General features: G+C 45.2%; 1 protein-coding gene across 4 annotated transcripts in view; it reads right to left on the bottom strand.

Moving 5' to 3' along the window:
- Positions 1-598: 598 nt before the first annotated feature.
- unc79 (unc-79 homolog, NALCN channel complex subunit) overlaps positions 599-12,558 on the bottom strand; it is a 46,727-nt gene continuing 34,767 nt past the window's right edge. For all 4 annotated transcript variants that reach the window (XM_018727583.2, XM_018727585.2, XM_018727582.2 and 1 more), the window contains 17 exons: positions 12,225-12,327; positions 11,970-12,110; positions 11,576-11,614; positions 11,354-11,466; positions 11,168-11,253; positions 9,227-9,400; positions 9,017-9,085; positions 7,856-7,966; positions 6,820-6,924; positions 6,604-6,681; positions 5,887-5,976; positions 4,688-4,863; positions 4,121-4,304; positions 2,822-3,028; positions 2,193-2,270; positions 1,702-1,743; positions 599-1,437 (listed from right to left, as the gene is read on the bottom strand). In XM_018727583.2, coding sequence (XP_018583099.2) covers positions 1,237-1,437; positions 1,702-1,743; positions 2,193-2,270; positions 2,822-3,028; positions 4,121-4,304; positions 4,688-4,863; positions 5,887-5,976; positions 6,604-6,681; positions 6,820-6,924; positions 7,856-7,966; positions 9,017-9,085; positions 9,227-9,400; positions 11,168-11,253; positions 11,354-11,466; positions 11,576-11,614; positions 11,970-12,110; positions 12,225-12,327 — 1,997 coding nt within the window. In that variant the 3' untranslated portion in view covers positions 599-1,236. The remainder of the gene's footprint in view (positions 1,438-1,701; positions 1,744-2,192; positions 2,271-2,821; positions 3,029-4,120; positions 4,305-4,687; positions 4,864-5,886; positions 5,977-6,603; positions 6,682-6,819; positions 6,925-7,855; positions 7,967-9,016; positions 9,086-9,226; positions 9,401-11,167; positions 11,254-11,353; positions 11,467-11,575; positions 11,615-11,969; positions 12,111-12,224; positions 12,328-12,558) is intronic.

Raw genomic sequence — 12,558 nt, 5'->3', positions numbered from 1 at the left:
GCTGAAAATGCATGCCTTTAGTGTTGAGCAGCAGCTATGTTTTGCCTAAGCTAGACATGCTTTAACAGTTTGAGATCCCGAAGGTAACTAATGCTGAGTCCACCAAAGACAAGCCCAACTTTTGGTACCTTCTGTAAATGCAACAAAATCCAGCAGAGTCCAGATATAAACCAGACCTCATTTTGGGTGCATGAAGATGAAGTGGTATCTACTGCTGGGTCTATCAAAGGTCCTATGAATGAGGCCTTTTGACCCTGCTAACTCATTTTGAATGATTCAAATGGTTGACTGTTCCAGGCAGGATTTCGGAATGTCCCAGTTGTCTTCTCCCGCAAGCACCACAAACACCACAGTCGTGACACAAGTGACACGTACAATGTAGTTAATGAACTTTGTGAGCCCCAGTTCCACCCACAGAGGTAACTTCAGGTGGACAGGTGTCCTTTCCTACGTTTGCGCAGCGGCATGTTCAATAATATTTGTATGTGTCTGTTCAACCCACCCCCTCCCACAAGCTGCCTCCTTCTCAATCCATCTGTCAAATGCAGGCATGAAACAGACGCAAATGAGTGACAGAGTTTACTCAGAAAAAGTGACTTTTAATTGATTCTGTTATTATTTCCATTATTCGATGACAAACAGCAAGGAAAACTGGGAGTTGACACAGTGGCTTCCGAACGTGTGGACACAGAGCAGTCTGGGACAGTGTCTCTCTCTTCTGCTGCTTTGCTGTCACTGGTTCCCACATGCCAGGGCTCTAGCAAGAGGGGGGAGGGTGTTTACCATGGGTGTTGTGATGAAAGGCAGCACGAGACATTTCATCCCACAAGCAGGTGGGCCGTCTTCTCGGCTATGCTTTGAAACACACCTGTTACCCCCAAAGATAACACCTCCAGCTGCACCCTTACCAATCCCAAATGAGAAAGTCATACTGAGAGCTTAACCTGCTGGAGCCACAAGGCCACGCACACTCTGATCCTCTGGTATCTGGCCCCACTTCCTTGTAGTCGCTGGTGGGTCACCATTCTATTGCTTAGACAGTGAGGCAACGTGTGGCATCGCCGGAGCCTCTGAAACACAGCTAGATGTTCAGTTCAATCCAGAGAGCTATTCACGATATGTGGAAAGTGCAGGTGCAAAGGCGAGTGACGAGAAGCTTGGTGGAAAGACTTTCGGTTGGGATCACCTTGTCCCCAGGTTTACAGAACCTGGGAGGACATGGCCCAGATCCACTTGTCACATGGGGTAGAACTGTGAAGCCGCTTCAGAGGACTGAATCTCCACCTGTGCCATCTTGAACTGGGTGCACTGCAGCCACTTGCGCAGGGCAGAGGGCGGAGCCCCTGGTTGACCACACCCCGACAGGCCCTGCAGGCCCTGATGGTTCACGCGATTCTGGATGGCCTGCAGCCGCAGCTGCAATCCTGCAGACAAATGCTGCAGAGGACGTTAAGTGCATGGTTACCATGGTGATATTCAAATGTAACAAATCAAAATCAGACAATGTCCATTCAAACATTACACAACAGATAGATTACATAAATTAAATCTTAAAGTTAGAATATTGTCCTGTTTCCTGTTCAAGTTTAAATTACGTAATGCGTAAACGATAAAAAAAACATTAAATGATACATTTAACTGCAATTCGACTATAAAAATGACAAACATCAGCATCCAGATCTAAGAAAAAAATTAAATTACCTTCAAGTTGGACTGAATCAGGGGCAGCCACATTGGAAAGAGCTGTTTAAGAAATCATGGATGGAGGAAGAAATGAAGAGTTGAAGGAAGAGTTTATCAGTTGGGTCTTACATTTATATCTATTTACATTTATTCATTCAACTGAAACTTTTCTCTGAAACGACTTAAAATGCTAGATACAGATTTGTTATAGATCCGATTTAGTTCTGTTGTATATAATGAACACATTGTTGGTCCTCAAGCTGCACTGCCTACAAACCAGAATTTTATGACTTACAATTTCTATCTTTTTCACAGCCTGATGTTTTCTTTTGAAACAATTCAAATTAATAATAAGAACTGCTAAGGGGAACTCAAACCATTCGCTGACATGTCCACAACCTTAACCCTTAGTACCTGCTGCCCTGGTCAAAGAAAGGTCTTGATCTGAGAAACCACCACCCAACCCAAGCCTTGCCCAACGCCGTCTTGCACAAGTCTGTTCCACCAACCTTCACAAAGATGGTGGAGTTGCATTCCTGTAGGGCCTCCATGAGGCTGATCACATGCAAGCACACCATCTCCACCATCTGGGGAAGACAGAGAAAGAATCTGATCACAAACCTGACTGTAAAGTGTGCTCCACAGGACACCACACCTTCATGACTCCAGTTTACTGTCACTGGAGAACAAAGATACTCCAGTGCTGAGGAGCAAGTAAAGCAGGAACAACCATATCCTTCAAGGCTGTCCTGAAAACGCCGTAGTGCAAAAAAGAACTGATTCATCTAGAGGCTCACTGTCACACCTACACACACACATTCACAAACTTCCTCCCCAATAAACTAGGTAGTCTACTGTAGAGGAAGGGGAAGGAGACACATAGCAGGGTATTCAAAGCTAACTACCAAGACCTTCCTGCTGTCTGGCCTCACTTTAATGGCTTTACCCTCCACTTGTACAGGAAAGGCTTTTTAAAATAAATATGTGTGCAAACTGTAATCTCAGTAGTGGCTTGTTGCAAGTATAAATAGGATCAATGAAGCTGCATTTCAATCCAAGATGCTTCCTTAACCAGTTTCATAACTGCATTCAGTTGAAGACCAAGAACACAAAGGTGTCCAGGGGCTGAGTTCCTCACCACTTTGTTGTGGGCCATGAGCTGCAGAATGCTTGGTGTGACACGGCTCCAGAACTCCATGCCAGTGAGGATGGCAACAGACGAGAACTCGTTCTGATTCTGGTTCTGTAGAGCAGGTGCGGCAGCAGCAGCCTGTTCGCAGTAGATGGTCCACAGTTGGGCGAACATGAAGGCGTGGAACAGAGAGCACATATGGAGGACAGACGTCTGTGGGAAACGTCAAGATCCAGGGCGGGATTCGGTGAGGACGCGATGCAGGACGGAGCACACGGAGCACAGGATCCAGGACAGGACAAGACAGGAAAGGACAGAACACAAAGAACAGCTCCTGTCAAGTGTGCCTCCATCAAACCCTTCATCTTGACATAATGCAACGAAATCAAATTCAAATCAAATGTAACTTTTCTTTATAGCATTTAAAATGAAACTGCCGCAAAGCAAATTCGTAGGCTTTTTCAAAGAACGTAAAACTCCCCCAAAGAAGCAAAGTAATATTATTGCCAGTAAGATAAAAGATTCCCAAACCCCTCGATTAAGTAGGAACTACGAAAAACCGTGCCTGATCAGAGATTCAGCTACAGGGAGCGTCGAAGCGCTGGCACAGTGTGCCACAGAGTAGTAGTAAAAATTTTGAACTTCCAGAACATGATCGCATGAACAGAAAGCATTTGAGGCTGACATCAAAGCCAGCTGTTTTGAATGCATTTCAACGGGGATGCAGCCAACTGCTGCTGTGGATGCCAAATTGTTCCGAAAGTCGCAGTTCTGGAACAGGAACTGTACGCTGCAGTAATCCCCTTGTACAAAAATTCAAGAACCCATTCTGCCACGTTGCCGTACGCCTTTGGCAGCACCAGGCATCAAATGTAAATCTACATATAGACAGCTTGTCTGTTCATTAATTCTCTCTCTAACTTTTGCTGCTGGCAGCTAAGCTTCGGAAGTCAAGGCCCAGGCATTTATTTCACCGTGTGCGCTGCTGCTTCCATAAATCACAGGCGCTGTGAAACCCTGGGCTTTGTTCTGCTGCTCAGATTAATGGTGGCCATTAAAGCGTCCTCCTCTGTGACAGCTGCTCTCCCTCCAGACTCTGCGCAAACCCGTTGGCATGGAACTGGGAGGATCCTCCTATAGCTCTTCACATGGCATACCTGCTGTTCTGAACTGGTTCATTGGCCAGCCAAGACTGGAATTAATGTGATGGGGCCTAATAACTCAAATTGTCCGGACACATGGGCTGAATGTGAGCCCAGACTCCTTTTTGCAGGTCTAGTGGCGATGAGGACTGTCATCTCCTACCTTGGACTGCTCTGGGAAGCCAATCAGGATGACGATGAGGTGATCGGCGATCTGGGAGCCAGCATCTAGTGGGATGGGCATGCAGGAAGTGGAACCCTGGTGCAAAGCACCGTGCGTAAGGGACCCCAGTAGCAGCCAGGAGAGCTGGCGGATATGGGATACACACTCGATGAACTCCTTCGGTCTGAAGAGGAGAGAACCGAGTCATTTCTGCTACTCCTGTGACTATTCCTCCTATGACTTCTCATTCCAGTACGTCTTACTGTCCTGTGACTACTGCTGCTCCTATAACTCCAGTTCTCCTACAGCACCTCGTTACTCCAATCATTCTGATTCTCCTGTGACTGCTTTTTCTGCTTTTAAGTTTCTCCAAAAAAAAAAAAAAACACTGCTTTATTCTCCTTCTGCTGCTAAAATAATTTCTGCTGTATACAGTGTTACTGCAGCTTCAATGGCTCGCAGTTCAATGGCTGGTATTTTGCACAATGTCCACCGAGACTCTCAGTATTACTGTCACCTAGTATCAGTGCACAGTACCCAGTAAGTGTTCGAGAAATGACCTCTCACCCCTGCTGCATGGCGGACGGAGGATGGTAGAGCCATGGCAGATAGCGGGTCACTGCTTTGTTGTCACGGTGATTTCCCTTGCTGATCTCCATGGCAGCAACCTGAGCCAGTCCCACCTTGAGGTTCCCACCAAAGGTATCCTCATGGAGTGGCTGACAGCAGGCCTTCATGTGGCTCTAGGGGTGTCATCGCATTACAAGTAATGCAACCGAGAAGGGCATGCCTCTTAAACAGTACAACTCAGTTTAAGGTTCAAGTACTAACATTCTGAACCTGTTGACTGTAGATTCAGATAGACAAGAATGAACAGGGCAAAGCTCTCGTACCACATAAAAAGATACCTAAAGTGAATAGATCCAAGCAGCATTCAGATGTCTGAATCTGTGCAGACTGCTACGAAACTTGGTAGGCTTGAGTACACTCAACAGCTACTTCATAGACACAAATTGTTCTGCAGAAGTCATACATCATCTTTATATGCCCCATTTATAGTCTTTTAAATGGAAAAATGTACTATTCATTCCCACATCACTAGCACACACACACACACACACACACACACACACACAATTCTCAAACGCACAAAAAAGAAATGCAACATAATGGTGCTGGTAAGTCTTACACACACATCATCAAGTGTGATCACCATCATTATTAACATAAGAAGAGACGCTTTTGAATTTTAAACAACTGAAAAACTTGGGCAAATCACTCAAGGATGCAGCAATATGCTTGTTTAGGTAAAGTGGTTAAGTGCAACGAAGTCAGTTTGCACTAGACTTTGATTCACTTATGCGTGTGCATTCATCTACATTATTTGCTATGTTCAGCCGACTGTGTAGCAGACAATTTGTCTGCTAAACTGGACACATTTGCCATTATGCAGTATTTCCCATCCTATACTGGTCCATTAAAAAGGAATTCTGCTGCATTAATACAGATTTTGTCTACTAAAGAAATAAATATTGTACTGAGATATGCCACTCAAAAAAGATAAAAACCTGAAAAAAATCCATTTAATAAATATTTTCAGTAAGAAACCATCTTAGAATTACTTTTCTAGATCGTTCAGTAATGACAATGAGACTTGATTGCCCCAACCACACTGAGATTTACAGTCAGTTGCCATGCCCTATCACTGCATGGGACCAGTGTCAAATTCCATCTCTGTTGGAACTGCAACGGTCATGTGCGTCTACCTTGAGCTTGGTCAGCGTGTGCATGTCCGCAATGAAGTCCAGGAGCTCGCTTGTGTATTGCCTCATACATTCCATGGCTGCCGTTGTGCCCTGCCATGAATGAGAGGCGCACAATATCAGGAAAAGGCCTGAGTCCTGTCTCGGTGTGTTGGATTGTTCTTGGGATTGTTGCGGATTTGAGGTCCAGCTACTGTTCTTCTACTGTCATAGTCCAGCTAACATGACTCGTGATCTTTTTTTGCATTCATCACCTCTAACTGGATGTTGCACATGCAGGGAAGGACACGTTTACATTCTGATTGTTTGTATGTTGCTTAGATTCCCTCAGCTCTTGGCAATCACATAGCAACATTCCCTCAGAGCTGCAAAATCCCTTTCAATGCTCAAGAAGTGTTTCAAAACACACCTCTATTGGACCCACTCCTCTCTAGATATCCCAGAAGGTCCATAAACTTGCATCACATCATTTGTTTCAATCACCTGTACACCTCCAAAAAACTCTATATGCAACTGCTTGTGTCATGTGTGTCACCAAAAACTGCGGTACTGGACAAGCTGATGGTGCTTCAAAGAGTCTAAAACTCTTTGTCTGTCGTAAAGAGTGTCTCCTAAATCAATACAAGTAAAGTGTAATTCAAACAAGAGCTTTGCCGTTATAGATCATTTTCAAGTTCGGTTTTTAAGGCATTAACCAGGATACCTGCGGATTTCACTCACCCCAGGAAGCGATGAAATCATGTGTTTTTGGAGGATGGTTGACTCTGCCAGTCTCGTCCCAGCATCTGCACAAACAAACTATATAAAAAGGGATATTACATAGCGTATGATTACACAAGTTTCAATTGTCTCTGAACATAATACGGTTGCAACAAACTTCCGCAAGAACCAGTGTCAAACAATAACGTGGAGACAGCAGTTAACAGAAAGTCTCACCTGGACCAGCAACAACAGGTTGGTGTCGGGGAGGGCGGACTTAAACTTGAGTGCCTGCAGGAGTTCCAGGACTACGACGCGTGACATGTAGAACTTGTCCCTCTCCTGGACAAGGAGCGGAACGGGGATCAGAGTGTGAAAGCAAGACGCTCGACTCAGTGAGCCGTGCCATGGGGCCGCTGTCCCTTGTGCAGTAAGGGGACACCCGTGCACAGGGAAACAAGGCCGGTGACATCGTGAGGCTATATGCTCTGCCTGCGTCAGAGCTTTCAGAATCACTGGAGCATCATGATGAGTCGTCCCCTACTTGTTAAAGCACGCAAAAAGCCAATCGAGCTCCATGCTCCGCAGGCCTTAGGGCGTGGGCTCTTTAACTAGGGCTCTCTCTGTCTCAAATTCCACTCTTCCGAACGCAGCTATCAGGAAGGAGACAGAAAGGAAGCTGCACTGGGCCTGAGAGATTCATGACACTGATTGAGCAAGAAAAAAGAGCTGAAACTGTCCAAATGTGTCAGTCGGGATGGCTCGCGTGTGCCGCCAAACCACAGTCCGAAATGGGGCGGACCGAAAGAGGAGCTGATTTATGTAGCTCCGAGCCCAGATCACACTTCCAAGCACGGTTTCAGATGAGTCTGTCGACATCCACCCCCCCCAACCCTACCCACAGACAATTCCACCACCTTCTCAACATGTGCAGAATGCTCCCTCATGCCTCCTGAAAACTCCACCCCACATCCTGGTGTCTGGTTGGGCCAATGAACAATGCACGTATCATAATGGTGCTGCAAATTAGATGAATGTCACTGGCTACAGACAAAATGATGATGGATGCGAATTTATAGCATTGTTTCATTCTTTGGCCTGCACTATGTCTGCATATTTACGTCCATTTTAACAGGCTAGGACAACATGCTATCTTAAATTTTCCGTCAGTATTAAGGAGCAGAAGCACAAACTGTTCTCTTCACAGGCAAAACATAATGGAGATCAATCAGCACACTTTCTCTTTACATATTTGTACCTCAGCCTTGCATACCTTGTTGAACGCTCGATAGCAAAGGCTGCAGAGCTCCATCAAGTAAGAGAGACTGAAGATGCCGTACTGGATCACAAAGCTCAGCAGTTTGGAGAAGGGTTCCAACAGGCTCTGTGGAGGGATGGGGTGATTGGCGGTCAAGGTCAATAGCAGCTCAGCTCAGCTCATCAAAGTGTGCTTTTCTGTGGATGGGAAGCAGTGCTCCTCCCCTACCCCTTAAAACCCTGCAACTTTTTTTTTTTTGCACGTACATTAATCTTACAAATTCATGTCTAAAACAAGTATTCTTGAAAAAAACCGTTGTCCGCGGCTTGAGACTCATCAACTACTAGATGCGTAAATAATGCGTAAACGGTGATCAAAATACAGCGGATATCCCATTTAAAAACTTAATTGGGATTGAGGATTGGCTCGTTACTCAAAGTTCGTCAGCTGAATATGACACAGAGTGGACCAGGACTCGCCATCAGGTTCGCATTTTTATTTTAGCTCTATTCGCAGCTACGCGTCTAGTGTGGGGTGGCCAAAACGGTGACTTTAGACTGAGTGACTGTACTTTGACGATCATCTATCTGCATCAGTATCTCTCCGTCCGCTGGTGAAATGCACTTTTGCTTCCTGAGCTGTATGTCGCTTTGGAGCTTTGGAGAAAAGTAAATGTAAATGCCAACGACCCAGACAGCTCGCTGTTTCGGATCGGAACATAGCAGCATCTCTCTCTCTTTTTCTCTCTCTCTCTCTTTCCGACGCCCTCTCACTCCCTCACTTTGTGTGGAAAAGCGCCCCACCCCCCCCAACTCGGTGAGCCTTATGCACACGCCTAAACATTGTGAGCCCCCTGGGTGAGTATTTATGACCCGTTGTAAATAAGGAAACACAATAAAGAACCCTGATCACGGGTAGAGGAGGGTACTGAAAAATTTAAAGCAGGGCTCACTGTTTGTGACCTATTGGCACATCATCAAGTTTGTCGGTGAAAAGTACAGTAAATAATACGAATACGAGTGTTTCAGAGAGTTATCGTATTAAGATGTCAAGGTTATTACATCCGCTGGTACATTTGAGCCTACATATCAACGACTTTGCAGAAGAAAAATGGAACCAGAAGCGTCACGTCTGATTTCAAATGTGTTCCTACAGTCAGTAACATAAGATGCTTACCCTTGTGGCGCTGATGGTGGGAATCTTTAACAAACAAATAATGATTCTTAAGCTCGAATCCAGGGGACACTGTGTGAAAAGAAAGTGAGAAGTATATTGAATTCTGCTGGAGGGAACTCGATCTAAGATTCAAACGGCACATTTGAGGCACCTTTTAATGTGGGACTTAGTGGAGATGCGTCACGTCGCTGTAACTGTGAAATGCGGTACCTTCAGCGGTAAAACGGACGGCAGCTTGGTCAAGAATGTCTGGAACTGGTTGCAAATGGTGGCCCACAGGTTGCTGGGAGAGTCCATAGGCAGCGCCTCCATGAATGAGGCTATATTGTCGAGGCAGTGCAACATAGCGCCCCCTGTTGGAAGGCTCTTCTTGTTGTTCAAACCCTGAGGAGCGACGAACAATCGCTGTTAGTCTGGGCTCAGAGAGGCTCCATTCTTCCGTTATGTTATGGCAAAATCGTAGCGGCTTCAAGAGGGCGTGAGGAATATTCAAATCCAAAGATGTTCAGCGTCTAATGAAAGTGATCATGGCGCTTGGAGCTTTTACAGACCCTCAGATCATAATTCATCTGGGTTTACAGGTTTAAGGACAGAGCAGTAACAACTCCCGACTTTATACTGATATATGAGAACACATTAATATAAGCTTACTGAGAGAAATCCGTCATTCTCCTGTAAGTTACGGAAGTGCTGACAGCAGACAATGGCAGAAACATGAAAAAAAGCTCAATAACGCCTGTATTCCTTTCTTTATAAACGATGACACAAAGTCTCCCTCTGCTGGACAAGGACATGCCACGTGTATTTAGGGACAAAGATCATTTCCCACTTGATTTATTTTTAATTGTACAGTATTTTCATTACCCGTAGATTTTCTCCAATTTCTTTCCGTTACGGATTGAAAACAGCCCCCGTTTCCACTACACAGACTGTAAAAGGAGAACAGCACTAACATACCTTATACCTTGTTCCACTACAGTGTTTACAACTCGTATCTGGAGTTTGAGAGCCCTCGCGATCAATAGCAAGATGAGGACCATTGCACATTTATGGGATTAATTGTTGAGTAATTTGCACTGACTAGAACAATGCGTTTTTCTTTTCACTCATTTGAAATTACATTTATTTATTTAGCAGACACTTTTCTCCAAAGCGACTTTCAATGGATACTATGTATTGTTATCAGCCCACCCACCTTATTCACCAAGGTGACTTACACTGCTAGATACACTACATACAATGGGTCACTCATCCATACATCAGTGGAACACACTCTCTCTGTCACTCACACACTATGGGGAATCTGAACAGCATGTCTTTGGACTGTGGGAGGAAACCAGAGCACCCAAAGGAAACCTATGCAGGCACAGGGAGAACATGCAAACTTCACATGAGCAGGAAGTGAACCCACATCCTCTCACACCACCCAGGTGCTGTGAGACAGCAACGCTACTCGCTGTGCCACCGTGCCGCCATCATCAGCTGGATCCACAGCTGCACAGTAGTCATTTTTGTTAGTGTTTGAGTGTCTAGCAATGACGGTACTTTGTTTACACTTTTTTATGGTTTGAGTTCTTATTTATTAAAGTTATATGTAAAATATTTCGAGAACCTTTTCCATATGAGACCTTTTGGAATGCATACATAATAAAAGAGGTTGGAAGTGGGCTGAAGCTGATGAATGCTGGACATACATGTGATGAACTGGTCAACAATTAGTATTAAAATTGGAGTTTGTGGAGATTAGGTATTTTTATTTTCAGCAATTTTAAATGGATTTTAATGTAGTTTTGAGTTAATAAACAATGAAAGACTAAGTGATACACTACAATGGACTGGCCTCCCATCCAGGGAGTACCCAGCCTCATTACCTGTTTCTGAGACAGACGAAGTGTTTACTGAAAATGGACAGATGGTGAATGATGTTACTGTATGTTTTGAAACTTATTATAGCTTTATCTGAGGTTTTTTACAGGATCTAACCTGTGAATAAATGCACGTATGCCTCTATTATGTCACTTTTATTGATTGTGACTGAGTAGTAATAGTGACTTTTGAGTTACAAACAAATCATGTTATGAACAGACTTCTTGTTCCAGTTTAGTTAAAAATTGACGAAGAAAGTGCACTTGGGCTTCAGGTGTTACCTACCTCAAGCAGCTGGTTTAAAGCTGCAACGGAGCTCAGTTCGTTGAAATCGATCAGAGATGAAGCCAGAGTTCTAAGAAAACTTCCGTCTGCAAATGAAAAACATTCCCAGGTAAAGTCCAGCACCTCTTTTTGTGGCCATTAAAATGAGTCAAGAGTGCGTACATCTCCAGAAAGCGGGACACTCACCTTTGATGTTGCTCTGGAAGAGCTGGGGGAGGATGCCGTTAGGTGCCAGCTGATGGAACACACAGCGCAGGAACTGCTTAGCCACCCCAGGGGCGTTGCCTGGAATCAGCATACTGCAACAAAGGAGGCATATACTCACAATGCACGGGTGCAAATATGTTCATATCAGTAAACTTAAAGGTTCTACATGAACAGAAGCATAAACCAAATGAATGAGCATACCTCTCTGCTTGACCAGAGAAATTGGTGCTGGATGCCAGCCTGTGGGAAATGAAATTGCTGAATGAATAATGATGGTGTCTTCTGGGACACTCCTCTCAGTTGAGTGCACGGCATAGGCAGAAGGCATCGGTGCAGCCACAGGCCACTGAATCAGTGATTTAATTAATCTTGAACAGGCCCCTGGCAATATCCTCCAAGCTCATATTGATTATCACTTGGCATTAGAACTGTCCACATATGGTCTGAGACCATTAAGTCTGACAGCCTGTTTCCATACCCTCCAATCCACCGAATATGAGAAGTTGGAAAAGTCAAAACACGAAATCAACCCCAAGGCTGCCAAAAGCTGCATAGCTGGATGGCGTCAGGGGTGCGGCAGAGTGAGGAAGCCAACCTGCCCACAGATTGCATGATGTCGAGGAGCAGGGGTGCAGCCAGGTCCGGGCTCAGGTGGATGAACATGGAAAGAACCACCACCGCCAGCCCGAGAGTCTCCTCGTCATACTCCTCCAGCACTGCCCCGCAGTCACGACATCTACCAAAGAGACACGGGTGCAAGATTCTGTCTTGGCTGAACTTCCAGCTCAGAGATCTGGGTTTCTGCTACCCGAAAGACTCAAACTGGTCGACTGACCACACAGGCTCTCACCGGTCACTCATGGTGGTGGGCTGCTCGTCGGTGAACTCCTCAGGGGCAGGCACAAACATGCTGACGGTACTGGGGGCGGAGAGCAGGCTGGTCTTGGTGGCACCTGGACATCGAGACGTTACTTAAAGCACACCATCGCATCAACGTCCCATCGAGCTAAAATACATGAGTAAAGCGTATCAGACTGCTGATCCTGCTGATTCCATTGTGCTCTGCTCCCCTCACCACCTGCCTCTACAGGTGATCATTTACTAACAAAGGAACCAAGCTTTCCATATACCTGAAAAAGGAACTACAAAAACATAAAGCTCAGCTCAGCTGAAGAAAGGGGAAA

This window comes from Scleropages formosus, chromosome 15, assembly GCF_900964775.1.
Source record: "Scleropages formosus chromosome 15, fSclFor1.1, whole genome shotgun sequence".
NCBI lineage: Eukaryota > Metazoa > Chordata > Actinopteri > Osteoglossiformes > Osteoglossidae > Scleropages > Scleropages formosus.
The sequence above is the reverse complement of the archived record's forward strand: the minus strand, read 5'-3'. Positions and strand labels throughout refer to the sequence as shown.